We start from the raw sequence: 14,279 nt of genomic DNA on the forward strand, positions 1-14,279 counted from the left end.
GATTAAATTCTTATACATAAATGATGGAAGCAGTTAACACTACCCTGTATTAATTCTTTGATTTTGGTGTATAGATCTAATTTGTTTTAATTCGTTTTTAAAGCCAGACAATTATTGATTAAGTGTTTGGTCATATTTTAAAAAAATATATACATATAATTTTATAGTTGAAATCATGAGTCAATTGAAGCTAGACCATTATGGAAAACCCGGAAGCATTGGACAGCCGTTTCGTCCTAGTGTGTGATCCCTCAGCAGTTCACATCCACGATCCCGTCTCGCGAGATTCGAACTTAGGACCTATTAGTCTCACGCGCGAACATTTAACCTCTAGAACACTGAGGTGATCATGATCTCAACTATTACAATTACTATAATATCCACAAAACCCCTTTATATATGTATATATTAAAATTATTTACACAGAAATTAGTAATATCTAGAAGCATACTGAAAGAAACTAATCATCTGATAGGTGTTTCATCTTAGTTTCTATAGGTTTGTCTCTATCAGTTATACAATACTTTGGAAATATAAAGAAATCCTAGAGTTTTATCAGTTTAATTATCATAATTTATGATCATTAACAAGTGTTGTTTGTGATTGATAGCATAAATTTCATATCACATGTAATAAACTTTGAAGTTAATTACATGATAAGTGATTACACTGTCATAAGGAATCGAACCATTGAATTTTGTTTCACTTCTCATTATAAAGTATTGCATTTTTGGATTCGATCTCATCTAGGTGAACGTTTGTGTACTGTTTAAAAATCTTATGCTTAAATGAAACACTTATCAGTATAGTCTCACTTATTTTCAATAACAATATCTAATGCTATTCTGTAATCATAGAAATCTGTACTCATAAAACAAAACATTCCGTTTTGTTTTCATAAACATCATTAAAATAATATAAGTATTGGGATGTAAATTGTGAAGAATGTATAATTTTTTTTTTACTTTATATCATGAACTGATCTTAGCTAGATCACCTATGGAAAAACCAAGGAGCACTGATTAGCTGGTTTGTGATTTCTTGCAACCGCTCAGCAGCGCATAACTATAACCATTTCCAGCATTCCGACACGTGACATTTGGTCTTTCTCGAGAGCTCTTTTACTTTAGACCAATGCGTTCAGATTCAGTGGTACACATTTCTAACGTGAGTCAATTCACGATAAATTGTGATCACCTTCCATTGCTTGGAGTAGATAACTGTCTCGTATCCAACATGGTTGAGCTTCACTGGTCAGGGCTCGTCACTGGAACTCCACGAATTTCATCTCGAAGTTAAGTGTCAAGGGTTTGTGTTTGAGACCGAAGGACATGGATTCGATTCCCAGTTGTGGAGTCTTTGATATACACTTCAAAGTAGTCCCATAATAGAACAAAACGATCATTCAATGCTTCCAGATTTTAAATAGTGGTCTAGCTAAGATCAGTTTGTGATCAAAATAATAATCAATTTAATAAATAATCACTACTTTTTCTCTGATAATTAATAGTAGTTTATTGACCATTTTTAAACATAAACACATATTCCAAATGAATATAATCAAATCGAATAATATACTTCTTGTTATATATATATAAACGAATATTTCAAAGCTTAACCTTTTTTTCAATTTCATAAACACAGACAAAAAAAGACAAATGGAGACAAAGAGAGAGAAAGAGAGAGACAGAAAAGGGAAAAAAGAGGGAAACTAAATTCCCTTTATAATAAAAAGAATATTTCCTTATAAGAAATGAAGGAAGCTAATCAATACAATGAAATATGTAAATAATAATATACAAAAAATAAGACATTTATTTATGGATATATCAGTCAGTCAGTCAGCAACAACGTAGGACCAGGCACATATGTGCATCGGTCGAAGTTGCCATACTTCATTAGCACAACAAGATGAACATCGAATTCATAGAAGTATATAAACACGTACCATAGATTCGAATGGCAGAATTAACATTACACCATGTATAAACAATGTGATCAAATGAATATAAAGATATACACATAAAACAACAATAATAACAAATTATTTATTGTTCAGTTATTCTCTCTCAATCTACTTATTCATCCAGCTCACTTATGTTGGATTCCTCGTAATCCCCTTATATTTTGATATTTTCTTTTTTAGGACATGTAAGCAACATTTTTGATATGTAAACTAAAAACCAAAAAAGAAAAACAGAAAAAGAATTGGCTACTTTTTCTCTCTTTCAATGATTTACTCGATTCGATCTATAGGCGTCAGTAATATCATAAAATGTTTTTCTTTTTCTTGTAATCAAAACGAAATGTCGTGTATACATATATGCGTATCTGTATCTGTATACATACATGGTGTAAGCTTATATATTGAAGTATATGTATATATATATTTGTATAATAAGATGTTAGGGTCCAGATATATGTGTGTATACGGTGTTAGTGTAAGAACCTGTGACATTTGATTGGTTACAGCTAGATTTTGACATTTTCGTCTTAAACACTTCAAGTCCAAAAATTTAGCCAAACATTTTTATTAAGAGATTATATAGTCTACTTAAATAAGTAAATTTATGATCAACATAGTTTCTATTATCTTTTTTGTTAGGATACTTTAGTTTCTAGTTGAAATGTTAATTTAAATGGTGTTCATTGGATAAATTCCGGTTGAGAAAAAAAATTTGACACTGAAATCAATTATAATACTGTAACTGTTATTCATGTCAATTAAATAAGTAATCCAAGTTGGGGGGGGGTTTAAAAGCAATAGACTGTAATCTTTGATCCTAGATTTTATTCTTGTTTGATCTGGTCAACAAGGTGTGGTTACAGTCGAGATGAAATTGAGGATTTCCACGGGATTCGAGTCAAGATCATTTACTTGTCTATAGATATTTAACATGAAAGCAGTATACTTGATAATGAGTTATTTTGGAAAGTGACCTCTTTTCAAATCAATCACCTCTAAGTATAAGACAAACATGAAATTGTCTGGCATTTACTGATCAATCAGTGTTAGTAATTATTGTGCTTTATTAATTCGGAAACTTAATGGTTCATCATAGTGTAAGCTGTTGAATATACAATGACCCGAATCTGAAAACAATAACAGTTTTCCTAGGTTTCAAATTGTCTTTCAACTGAAAGATAAGTTACATCGATAAATTTGTTTTGTGAATTGATTCGTTTAGTTTCTGTCAAGGGACGACTCAACTGATTAATCACTGAAAATAAGAAAACCTGAGCATAGCTATTTTGTGCGAGATCAAATACAGAACGTTCAATCCTTCGGTAAGTTCATGATCATTAGACTAGTGAGCTCCTATCCATTAGTCTCCAATTTTAACTACAGTCAATTTGTGACCGGGTGTGACCTTTAACAAATATCTTGTATCAATCTATGTGTCACAATTCCCTCTTGCACAGTTTGAGAAAATTTTTTTAAAAACCCAATATTTGTGCCTATTCGATTATGTAGTTCATTTTCTATGATTTCACATAGTTTCTATCATGAAATGATATAAGTAGGAGAAGTATTGGAAACTATCTATCAGTAAAATACACTTTACGCGTTTCATTCTAGTTAAATCGAATTAGTCACATGCATCTACATCTCAATGTTAATGTTATGACAAGAAACAAAATATAACCACTAAGCTCATTGTGAAAAAAATCTGTTACCTGAGTTCAACTAACCTTTAAATACTGTTTTCACTTGGTTTATTAACATTCGGTCCATGAGAAATGAAGTTTACATACTTTTTTTATTAAGAGCATGAACCGATATCAGTTAGACAGCAACAGAGAACGTGGAAGCACTGAATTCCCGTTTCGTCCTATTATGGAACTTTTCAACAGTGCGCACATAAGTCCTCGTGACTGGAAATCCAACACGGGACCTTTGGTCATGCACATGCACTTTCAAACACTAAGCCGGTGAGCTGATATCCATTATTACTGGCCATTAATTTTATCCTTGAAAATAATCCTGTCTGTCATAATGTTTTTATTGTAGATTATATAAAGAGGAACAACAGTTGTACTTTAAAGATATGTGCTCAACAATGGTCAAAGTTATTCCCTGTAGTGTCACATTAAGACTGTCAAATAATGTCTTTCTTACATATAATGATAGAAATACTTTTCGAATAGCACCTACTTATTGTTCATCAACTCATGGAATCTCATACTAATCACATAAAAACAACATACTTCATGACAATCTAGAAAATCACGGAAAATTACCTTTCTGTTTACTTTAATTCTGGTATGATGCCGTGTTCTAATGAGAATATTACCTAAGCTTTTATTAATGATGCTGAGATTTTGTGAGATCAACAAGCTATGAATAAATAAAACTGTATATAATTAAATTAAATTCAAGTGTAGATATGCAATATCTTTGTGAACCTGTAAATAGTCCTAAATATTCTTAAAATTCCGATTTAAGCATTCAGGAAACTATATTTCTCTAGGTTTCCTTAAATATAAAATCAAAGTTATGCAGAACACATGAGATTGTAACACAGTTAGAGGTTCGCTAACTTTACTTAAATACAATAGTCACTTATTATTGGCTTGTTATGAAGTAATGAGCCAGTGAAGACTAGTATGTTCAGTTTAATCAATTGTTTTAAGCTTATTAAATGAAAGTTTATCAATAGTTGAATATTCCTAATCCAGTTGTATCTGCCCCATGTAGATAAATTAACATCGGGCGTAGTACAACATGATGTTGAATTAATCACTAAGTAGCTATATTCTAAATTAATAGGAAATCAATCCTTTTCTAACCTAAAATGTACTTACAGAGCATTCAAACAGATTAGTAAATTCTAAACTGAAGAAATAGTGATTAACGTTTATTCAACATCTTACATTGTAAACTTTCCATCGTATATCTTACATATATTGATATCGGTGGTTTTGATAAGTATTCTATAGTTAATTAGAGATTTATGAATTTTAGTATGTTTCCACAAAAACAGATGAAGCAAAAGTTGTGTACAAAAAAATTGATATGTTACTTTTTTTTAGGAAATTAACATCATTTCATATTTCTGAACGTTTAGATTTCTAAGCAATGATGGATGATGGCTAGTAGTGAGATCCAGCACGCAGGTTTCATCCTATTTCCGATTCGTCATCTGGATATACCTGCATCCCAGAGTTAATGTTCACTACGCGGCTCGAACTCAGTACCTTTCGCTTCAAACGCCGTCACGTTATCCACTTAGCTACTGAGTCCTGATAACCACTAACTTGTGTAATGGGGTGCAGTTTAAATTTATATGATATTGTTTACTTGAATCTTCCTATTGATGTTTAGGACTGCAACTCATCAATCTCTTATCGGCATATATGCATCCTGTGCGGATTGTCTCTATATTACCTTAAGTCACAAGCATTATAAACAGAGATGGACGCGGCTAGCAGAGGAATCCAGGACGTGCGTTTCGTATTATTTGGGATTCGTTAATGGGAAGATTCAAGTAAACAATACCAAGTGAGTTTTAAATTTCTCTTCAGAAAAAGTCAGAATTAATTCTACTGATAGCCTTTATGACCATACACAATTGAGGATTGAATATAACAGTGTAATAATAGATGGTTAATAATACATAACAGTTGATAGATTACATGATTTTAAAGAAATGCTTTGTGATAAAATTAACTCTAAAATTAACGAAAGATAATTTATCAGGACAAACGATTCATAATTGTTTACTAAAACAATTTTCTGTTTGTTAAACTATCTCATTAACATTGCACATAAATAAGACATTTTAAAATGAGACTGTAGGCCCTGGGTTCGAATCCTGTGAGCGGGATCGTGGATGCGCACTGCTAAGGGGTCCCACAATAGTACGAAACGGCTGTCCAGTGCTTCCAGGTTTCTAACGGTGGTCTAACATCAATCGGTTCATGATCCCAACCAAAACTTAATAATCTCCACAACCCTATACTGATAAAATGAAAACCTTAACTTTTTAATTCGAATTTGATAGTGGGCTATTAGTAGGGTCCAGAATATGCTTATTGTTTTATTTGAGACACGCTAGATGAATGTACCGGGACCTCAATGTTGATGTATCACTTAATAACTTGAACATAGTGTCCCTCACATTATCTACCTAGCTATTGAGTTCAGAGAGCCACTGGTTTGTGCAACACAGATGAATGATATAGTTTTAAGAGTCTTAGATTCAACAACTAGCCATCACTTGACTGTGCTTAAAAAAATACTCGCGATAAGATAAAAATATCGAGACAATCCACTCCGAATAGATATATGCTAAAAGAGACTGTTCAATGACAATACTGAACACCGACAGCAGAAAATGAATTACAATTGATCCTCATTGCACAAGCCAATAGCCATTTAAATTCATTAGCTAAGTGAATAATTCATTGAATGTTTAAAGCTAAGGGTATTATGCCGGAGCCACAGAGTGAAGATAAACAGTGATATGTAAGCAATATCTGTCTGACCAGTCTCAAATAGAACGAAACATAATTTGTGAATTTTCTCACTAGCCTCTACTCAACTTCCTTAAAAAAACTTATTTTCTGCTTATTAATTAACCTGTTTAGAAAATACTGAGCCGAGAATTTGTAGCAGACATCAAAATAATGAATAGGAACTAGAAACAACACCGAATTGGCGGCCTACTTCAACATCTGGGCTACATGTTTCTGCCTTCTAGATATTTCAACAAGTTATCTGTTTTTTGCTTTTTTTTAATACATTATATATATGTATTAATCGCACAATCTATTAAGGTACGTTCACGATAAGTTTACAATGTTCCGTTGTACAAATCACAAAAAACACTTAATCGGAGACATCGTGGTCACTGGTAGTATTCAATGAAAAGAATGTACATTATTTTCGATGTCAATTTACTGAACTGTTAACATTTAATTGGCGATCACTCAATATTTATTCGTCAGTATCGACCAAGAAGTAAGAAACAGAAACTTATTAAAATACTTTATGCTGAGAATTCTGTATTGTTCCCAAAATATAATAGTGATAAACCTAATAATAATAATAATAATAATAATAATAAAAGAATTGTCCAGAACAGGGTCAGATGGCGAATCCTGGTTTACTGCCTATGGTCCTCCACGATAGGTAACAGGAGTAAATAAATTAGTAAGTACATAAGTAATTAACCTGTTTTGGTTTAGAAACTCGTGCAGTATCACACCCCTCACATAAATCAATACTGACTACTACTGGCCTCATCGTAATTGTGTTGTGTATATGTATTTGGTGCCTTCCCCCCCTTATACTAATGTTTATGTGTCCAAATAAATAAATCAATAAATCAATATAAATGCATACTATTAAAATGAATCTATACTGTATTGCACTTATTAACATACCTTTATATTTCTCTTCATTCTTTTTATATTCAATTATTTTATTTATATTTTGATTGTCTTTATTAATTTTATTATTATTTCCATTATTAATATTTTGTGAATTTATTTGTTGAATATTATTAATCAATAATAATAATACTAATAATAAGATCAATGAAAAGATATTTAATTGATCCATACTTTTATATTTTTGTTTCGAGATCATTGTATTCAATAATGAATAATTAGAAAAGGATCATTGTCACTGTGTCATAATGATGATGATGATGATGATAATGGAAGTTTATTTGTTTAACTGATCAATGTTTCGTTTCAATTGAATATTGAATTATTTCAAGATTATATTGCCACTGTTTGTTTGTTTTGTACAGAATGAATAATTACGTTCAACATAAACTATTAATATTGTTTAAATGTATTAATAGTCAATAGTAATTGGTAATATAATACAATGAATATAACTATTAATTATTATATTTTTTTTAAAAAAAAAGAGAAAAGAAAACATAAAAAAGAAAAATTCTTTCATAGAGACAATACTATTGGTGCAAATAAAATAACACAATAAACACATTTATGATGTATATTGCCCAATCCGAATATTGATCAATAATTCAATTGATCATATTACCCGAGATTTAGGATACCATGTTTTGTTAATATTGAATTAATACTATTTAAATGTTAAGACAAAAAACAAGAAGAAGAAAAAGAAGAAGAAAGATACCTTCTTTAAGAAAGAATAGTGTAGTACATGTTATTATAGAACTAATTAATGGACATTGTTTTATAGTCTTATAAAGGAACATGATAAAAATAGATTTGGCATAAGATTATTAGTTTAGTTTAGTTGCCTATAACTTGATTCAATACAATCATGTCACTTTTTAAATTTACATTTATATATAGAATATAGTTGAATGAAGTACAAATGCCCACCTATTCTTATTACATACAGTTATCTCTGCAGTTATTTTTTTCCCATTAATTTACCTGATTTCCGGTGATTTATTTAGTTTGAAGACACTATGAACCTAGCCTTCGGTGTCACTAAATTATAATAGGGGTAAATTTGGTGAATCGACTAAGTGTTGCAAATAAGATTCATATAATTCCAACTGAAATGTTAAATGATTTTATATTTGACATCAAATTTAAATATCTTGGGTTCTATTTCGTGTTAGGTTTTGAATGCACAATGTCTAGAGGTACTGGAGTACGGATTAGGCATCCATTTAGTGCTTTTTGGTTTACACTGTTTTTACAGCTAATATAAACCTTAACGATTGAAATCAGTGTTAACTAGATTGCTCCTCTATTATACTTTGGAAATTCCCAAGATTGTATATAAATGATTCCGTGTAATTTCTGAGTGTTATGCTTCTTTAATCATTATATACTTGAAGCTTCCTTGAAAAAAAGTAATCATGAAATCGTAAACCCTGATAATATTTCAATATTTCCTGAAATATACATTTCATTAGCTGATTGCAACATGAGTCACTGTTTCCTGAAACTGCTAAACTGTGAAAGAATTCACTTAGGATTGTTGAATTTACTCCAATCTTGATATAAAAAGTTGTGTTTGTGTGACTGAGTTTCAACTACTTATCACATTCCGTAGTTAACTTCTCAGTCCTCTTAAAAAAATATTTATAGATTGTTATTCAACTTCAAGGGGATATTTGAACGTGGTGCGGAAAGAATATCTTTAATGTTATTTAATATTATAATTCAGAAAAATCACTTATATTGCCGAAACCTTACTGATAAAATAATGAACTGTTTATTTATTGTTGTACATCATTTCGATTCGCTTAAAGGAGCATTTCTAGGAACGAATTTAGTCGGAGAATAAACTAAAAAAAAACATACTGGGGTTCATTATATTCAACTACTGGACTCCTTGTCATTGTGTGAGCTTGATACCATCATGAATTACATAGAAAATGTTCAGTTATTATATTAAAAAGAATACCATTGGATATACTTGATATTAATGAAATCAGTCAATTCCTTGTATTTTAAGATGATATACTAACATTTCTACGGAACTACTTGAATTATGTCAAACATCTTCTTTTGAAATTATCAAGATATCAGTGAATTATTTATATACATTCCATTTGAAATTTAACATCAAACTTATTCTTATACTATAGTTTGTGTCATGTTAGCCCAAAAACATAAATTCTCGTATTTATCAAAAACGTTTCAATAAAAATATTTGATTGAGATCATGAACCGATTGATGTTAGACCACCATTGAAAACCTGGAAGCACTGGATGGCCATTTCGCACTACTATGGGACTCCTCAGCAGTGCACACCCACGATCCCACTCGCAGGATTCGAACCCAGGACCTTAAGCCTCGCGCACGAACTCTTGATCTCCAGACCACTGAGTCGGCACCCAACGTTATTAATATCTATCTTCAACCAATCCGCGAAATCGCTTGACCACCTTCCATTGTACTGAGGTAGATACCTGTCTCTACCCGACATCGATTTACTCCACTGGTCACTGTTTCTCACTAGAACTCCGAGACTTCCCTCACGAAACTAGTCACTAGTGAGCACATGGTAATTATCAGTATAGAGTTGTGGAGATTCGATGGTGGTCTAACATCAATCGGTTCAGGATCTCAATCAAAAGCTTAATAATCTCCACAATCCTATACTGAAAAAATGTTTGAAACGTTTTGTTTAAACTCTTTCTCATTAGCGATTATTGTTCAATCTAATTTTGATTTAATACTATATTAGTTGGCCTTTAATTCCTTCACTATAGTAATAGGACGAAACAGATGTCCTGGATTGCACTACTAGACACCATCCATCTTTCCTTATAATACTTGTGGCCCAAGAATATATAGGGGCAATCCGTAATCGATGCATATATGCTAACAAGAGACTGATCAGTTGCAGTCCTGAACATCAATGGGAAGATTCAAACAAACAATACATAGTGAGAAGACGAAGATTATCAGGACTATGTGATATATTAGCGCAATACATTTCGAATAATACTTGTTAAGAATGACCCAATAAGAGTAGAGGATAAACAACCGTCATCCTCTATTGCTAAACGCAATTGAAACAGGTCATAAGATTCATCTTAACTGGGCTTTTGTGGTGTTGTACAAAAGTGCAAAAGGGTGTATACTAAGTTTTATTGAAGCATTAACTATACGAAAATTTAAACACCCTCTGTGTATTCAAAAACAGTTTGTTCTCATCTTAAACCTACCCTGGTAATATTAGCTTATTATCCAGAGTGATTAGGTTTCAAATTGTTTTCACGTTATTGCATTATTATCCTTGTCTCCTCCATTTCTAGTCTGGTTGATCATTTATTTTTTATATAAAAATGTACTAACAAATATATATGATCAGATTATTCGCAATGTATTGTGCACATAGTTCTGATAATCTTCGTCTTCTTATTATGTATAGTTTGTTTGAATCATCCCATTGATGTTTAGAACTGTAATTGATCAAATGGTAGAAATTTATCAAAGGGACTAATTACTTTAAATACAAAATGAATTTAATAAATATTTAGTTTTTCATATGATCGATTACTGTCTTAATCGACAGACTATCAAATTTCAGAAGTTCCATTTATCATTTATAGTGAATAGGCAGAACTAGGGAAATGTCTCTGAGCCTTTTCCAAAACATTCATCTAACTGAACGATTTTTAAGTTAGACGACAAATCATTGAACATTGATGAGTTTACCATATATCGTGGAGGTCAATGATGATGAACAAAAATTGACCATTTGTAGACGATAGTGTACACGTACTCTGTCTTTTTCTAATCTGTCCAAATCAATATGAAAAATGTCATCGGTATGATTCTATTTGTTCTGTACAGTCAACAAGACCATATTTCATGTGTTCCACGATATGGTAGTTGTTGTGTCCCGATAAGAATAAGGAATGGTAATTTTTAGGGGTCTATTTATGGACCAATACTTTGCGTATATTTTTGTCGTATAATTGTTAATTAACTAAACTATTCATATTCATGTCTCTCTTATCAAAAGCTTTATTTTAACCTATGAACCATTATTATACGTTTTACCATTCTTGAATTATGCCCTGCCTATTAGTCACTGCCTCCCATATTCACAGTCACATTTAGCCAAATTTTGTACAAATATTATTTTCTAATTTATGCTACGTTGTGGTCTGTTTGATTTGTATATAAACTCAGTATGCTTAAAATATAAGGATTCATATTGCAGAGGCTGAGATTGGTGTTCTGTACTTAATTGGCTGGGCTAGGCGGAAAGCAGGACTAATCAGAACTCTAGGCTTCTCGCACGTGTTTTAAGTGTTCCTGATCCTAGTCAAAATATTGATATTAATCTTTATTTATAAACCATCAATATTTTGCAGTTTATAGTTTATGTTTCATTGACTCATATAAGTTATTTTTCTTTGGTCAGAAAATGAAAGAGGCCTTTTCTTTAGATCACTATTTGGTAATATTTTAACTTTAATCAATAATTATCAGGGAAACATTCCCATTATTGTATGTTCATTATAAATACTATTAGATGCTGTTGAGTATTTTTGATCGTCTTACAATGAATCAATAAAGTTTCAGTTTATCTTTATTAAATATCTAGATATAAACAATGTAGGATCTAATGTACATATGCTTTAGTCTGTATAGTTGCTTCATTTTACATTAGCGTAATCAAAACAATATTAATATGATTACAAATAAAGGAAGCAAAATGATAGGGTGAAAAAAGTGAAATGGATGAATTATTATTTCAATGAAATTGGTAGAAACATCAGAGAGAACAATTCACTTTGAAATGGTTTTGAATTCGGTTGAAAATATCAACATTGGGATAAGCCAAGACTGTTACAAATTCAATAAAAATTAATACTCTCTGTACAAGTGGAACAGATTCTAGATACAATAGCTAAATGAGTAACGTATTGCACATCTGATCAAAAGGGTAGTAGATTTAGACCCTGAAGTGAACATTAACTTTGAGATGTATGTCCATTCAGCTGACGAGCCCCATGTGAGACGAAACGCGAATCCTGGATTCCACTACTGGTCACATTCGATTGATTAGATAAAAAAAGGAAAGAACAATCTTTACTGTCATTGCCACTAAGTTCGACCTTGAGGACATCAACATTGTCAACACTGTTAAGTGTAAAAAGGTTCTGTGTTGTTTTATAACTCTGTGTTATATTCACTTTTATAAGCATGATTAGGAGCAACATTTACTTAAAAATTATGAACATTTATTCACTTTCTCTGTGAAAATATTAATTTTTAAGACTCATCTAATTATTTTTACATAACCTTGTCCACTATTAGTACTCAGTGAATTTTGATATTTCATAGTGTACAGACAGTTGAGTCTATGAGAATTATGATTCATATTACAGTAATGATCGTGTTAAGGACGTAATTCTCTACAAATATCAAACTTAAATGATGTATATGTATATAATCAGTCTGTTTGACAATGTAATTTATCAACTATATCATATGTCAAGTACAACATTTTAATTATTTCTTATTGTGAATGTGGTATAGGATACGTATTCGTGAATTTTGTAGCAGATCTGCCCCTCAATATTTAATATGTTGAATATCTAGCGTTTTTCCGTGTTAATTAGTCTGTCCTGCTCAACACATTTTTAGCGAAGTTCATTTTACAAAGGTAGAACTTATTACCCTACTTTCAACTGTCCTTCTTTATATGAGCTTTTAACTGGCAATCAACAGAAGTTACAGATGGAGTCACAGAAATTTGGAAAGTTTCAAATCAACTGTTTGAAACTTCTAAACATTGTGCAGTTTGTAAACTGTTTATTACATATCTGATCTAACCTGTTTTATATTAATGATGGTCAATAAAAACTTTACTATCCTCAAATTAAATTACACTGTTGAAAGTCATAAAAACATTCTCTAACAAGGTTTTTTTATGATTTGACATTGCTGTTTCTGATATTTGTATAATAATCTATGTAAAATAAGATATTCTTAAACGTTTCTGACTGGTTATACATTTCTTTAAAATTACAATACCATTCTGAAAGATTAATTTGATAAACTGAAGATAGTATTCATCACCAAATTACATTAATTTGGGTATCATTGAAAGCTAAAAAAATGTTCCGAGCAACTATTTTTGCTAATATAGGACTACCTTGGTTTGTGTAAATCCGACATCTCGCATAAATGATTCCAGGATATTTAAGTCACGACGCTAACTTGTGAGTCTAATTACAAGATACTAATTGTGGACTGAATGATATTACGATTATGTATCTATTTCAGAGATATTACTGAATGAATGGAAACGACTGAAATCTGAAACACTACCTAATTCAATACTACATGATGGCAAGTTCTACGAGATGCAGATGTTTATCATTAGTTGTTGTTTTTTCACCTTCATTTCCACCTACAAAAACTTTTATTAGCTTCGAGAAAAAAATTCCGGGAATCCTAATTAGAGATTACAATTAGTGAAGCTAAACCGTGTCGAGTGTAAGGAGGGTACTCATAGCAAACAATTGACGATGGTTAATCAATTTGGTAAAATTGATTGAAGTTACAGTTGTACACAATTTGATCAGGGTCTAGTTGTTAGGCGTTCGCACACGACACCGAAGTTAATAGGTCCGATTACTATTTGCGCGGTCGATAGTGGGTGATTAGTGCTGAGAAGTTCCATATCAAGACGAAATGGTCGTCTGGTGCTTCTACATTTTCGAGGATTATCTAACGTAAATCTGTTCGTGATTTCAATGAAATTCAACAATCTCCGCAACCCCCTATTAATAAATACTGAAGGCATGTACTTTTTCCTAATGCACTGATTGTTACAAACACAAGA

General features: G+C 31.3%; 1 protein-coding gene across 1 annotated transcript in view; it reads right to left on the reverse strand.

The window, feature by feature from the left end:
* The window catches only part of MS3_00010057 (uncharacterized protein), a 49,641-nt gene extending 41,705 nt beyond the window's left edge, over nucleotides 1-7,936 (reverse strand). The window contains exon 1 of the mRNA XM_051218390.1: nucleotides 7,390-7,936. Within this exon, the coding sequence (XP_051073177.1) occupies nucleotides 7,390-7,594 (205 nt within the window). The 5' untranslated portion in view covers nucleotides 7,595-7,936. The remainder of the gene's footprint in view (nucleotides 1-7,389) is intronic.
* Between the last annotated feature and the right edge of the window lie 6,343 nt (nucleotides 7,937-14,279).

This window comes from Schistosoma haematobium, chromosome 1, assembly GCF_000699445.3.
Source record: "Schistosoma haematobium chromosome 1, whole genome shotgun sequence".
Classification (NCBI taxonomy): Eukaryota; Metazoa; Platyhelminthes; class Trematoda; order Strigeidida; family Schistosomatidae; genus Schistosoma; species Schistosoma haematobium.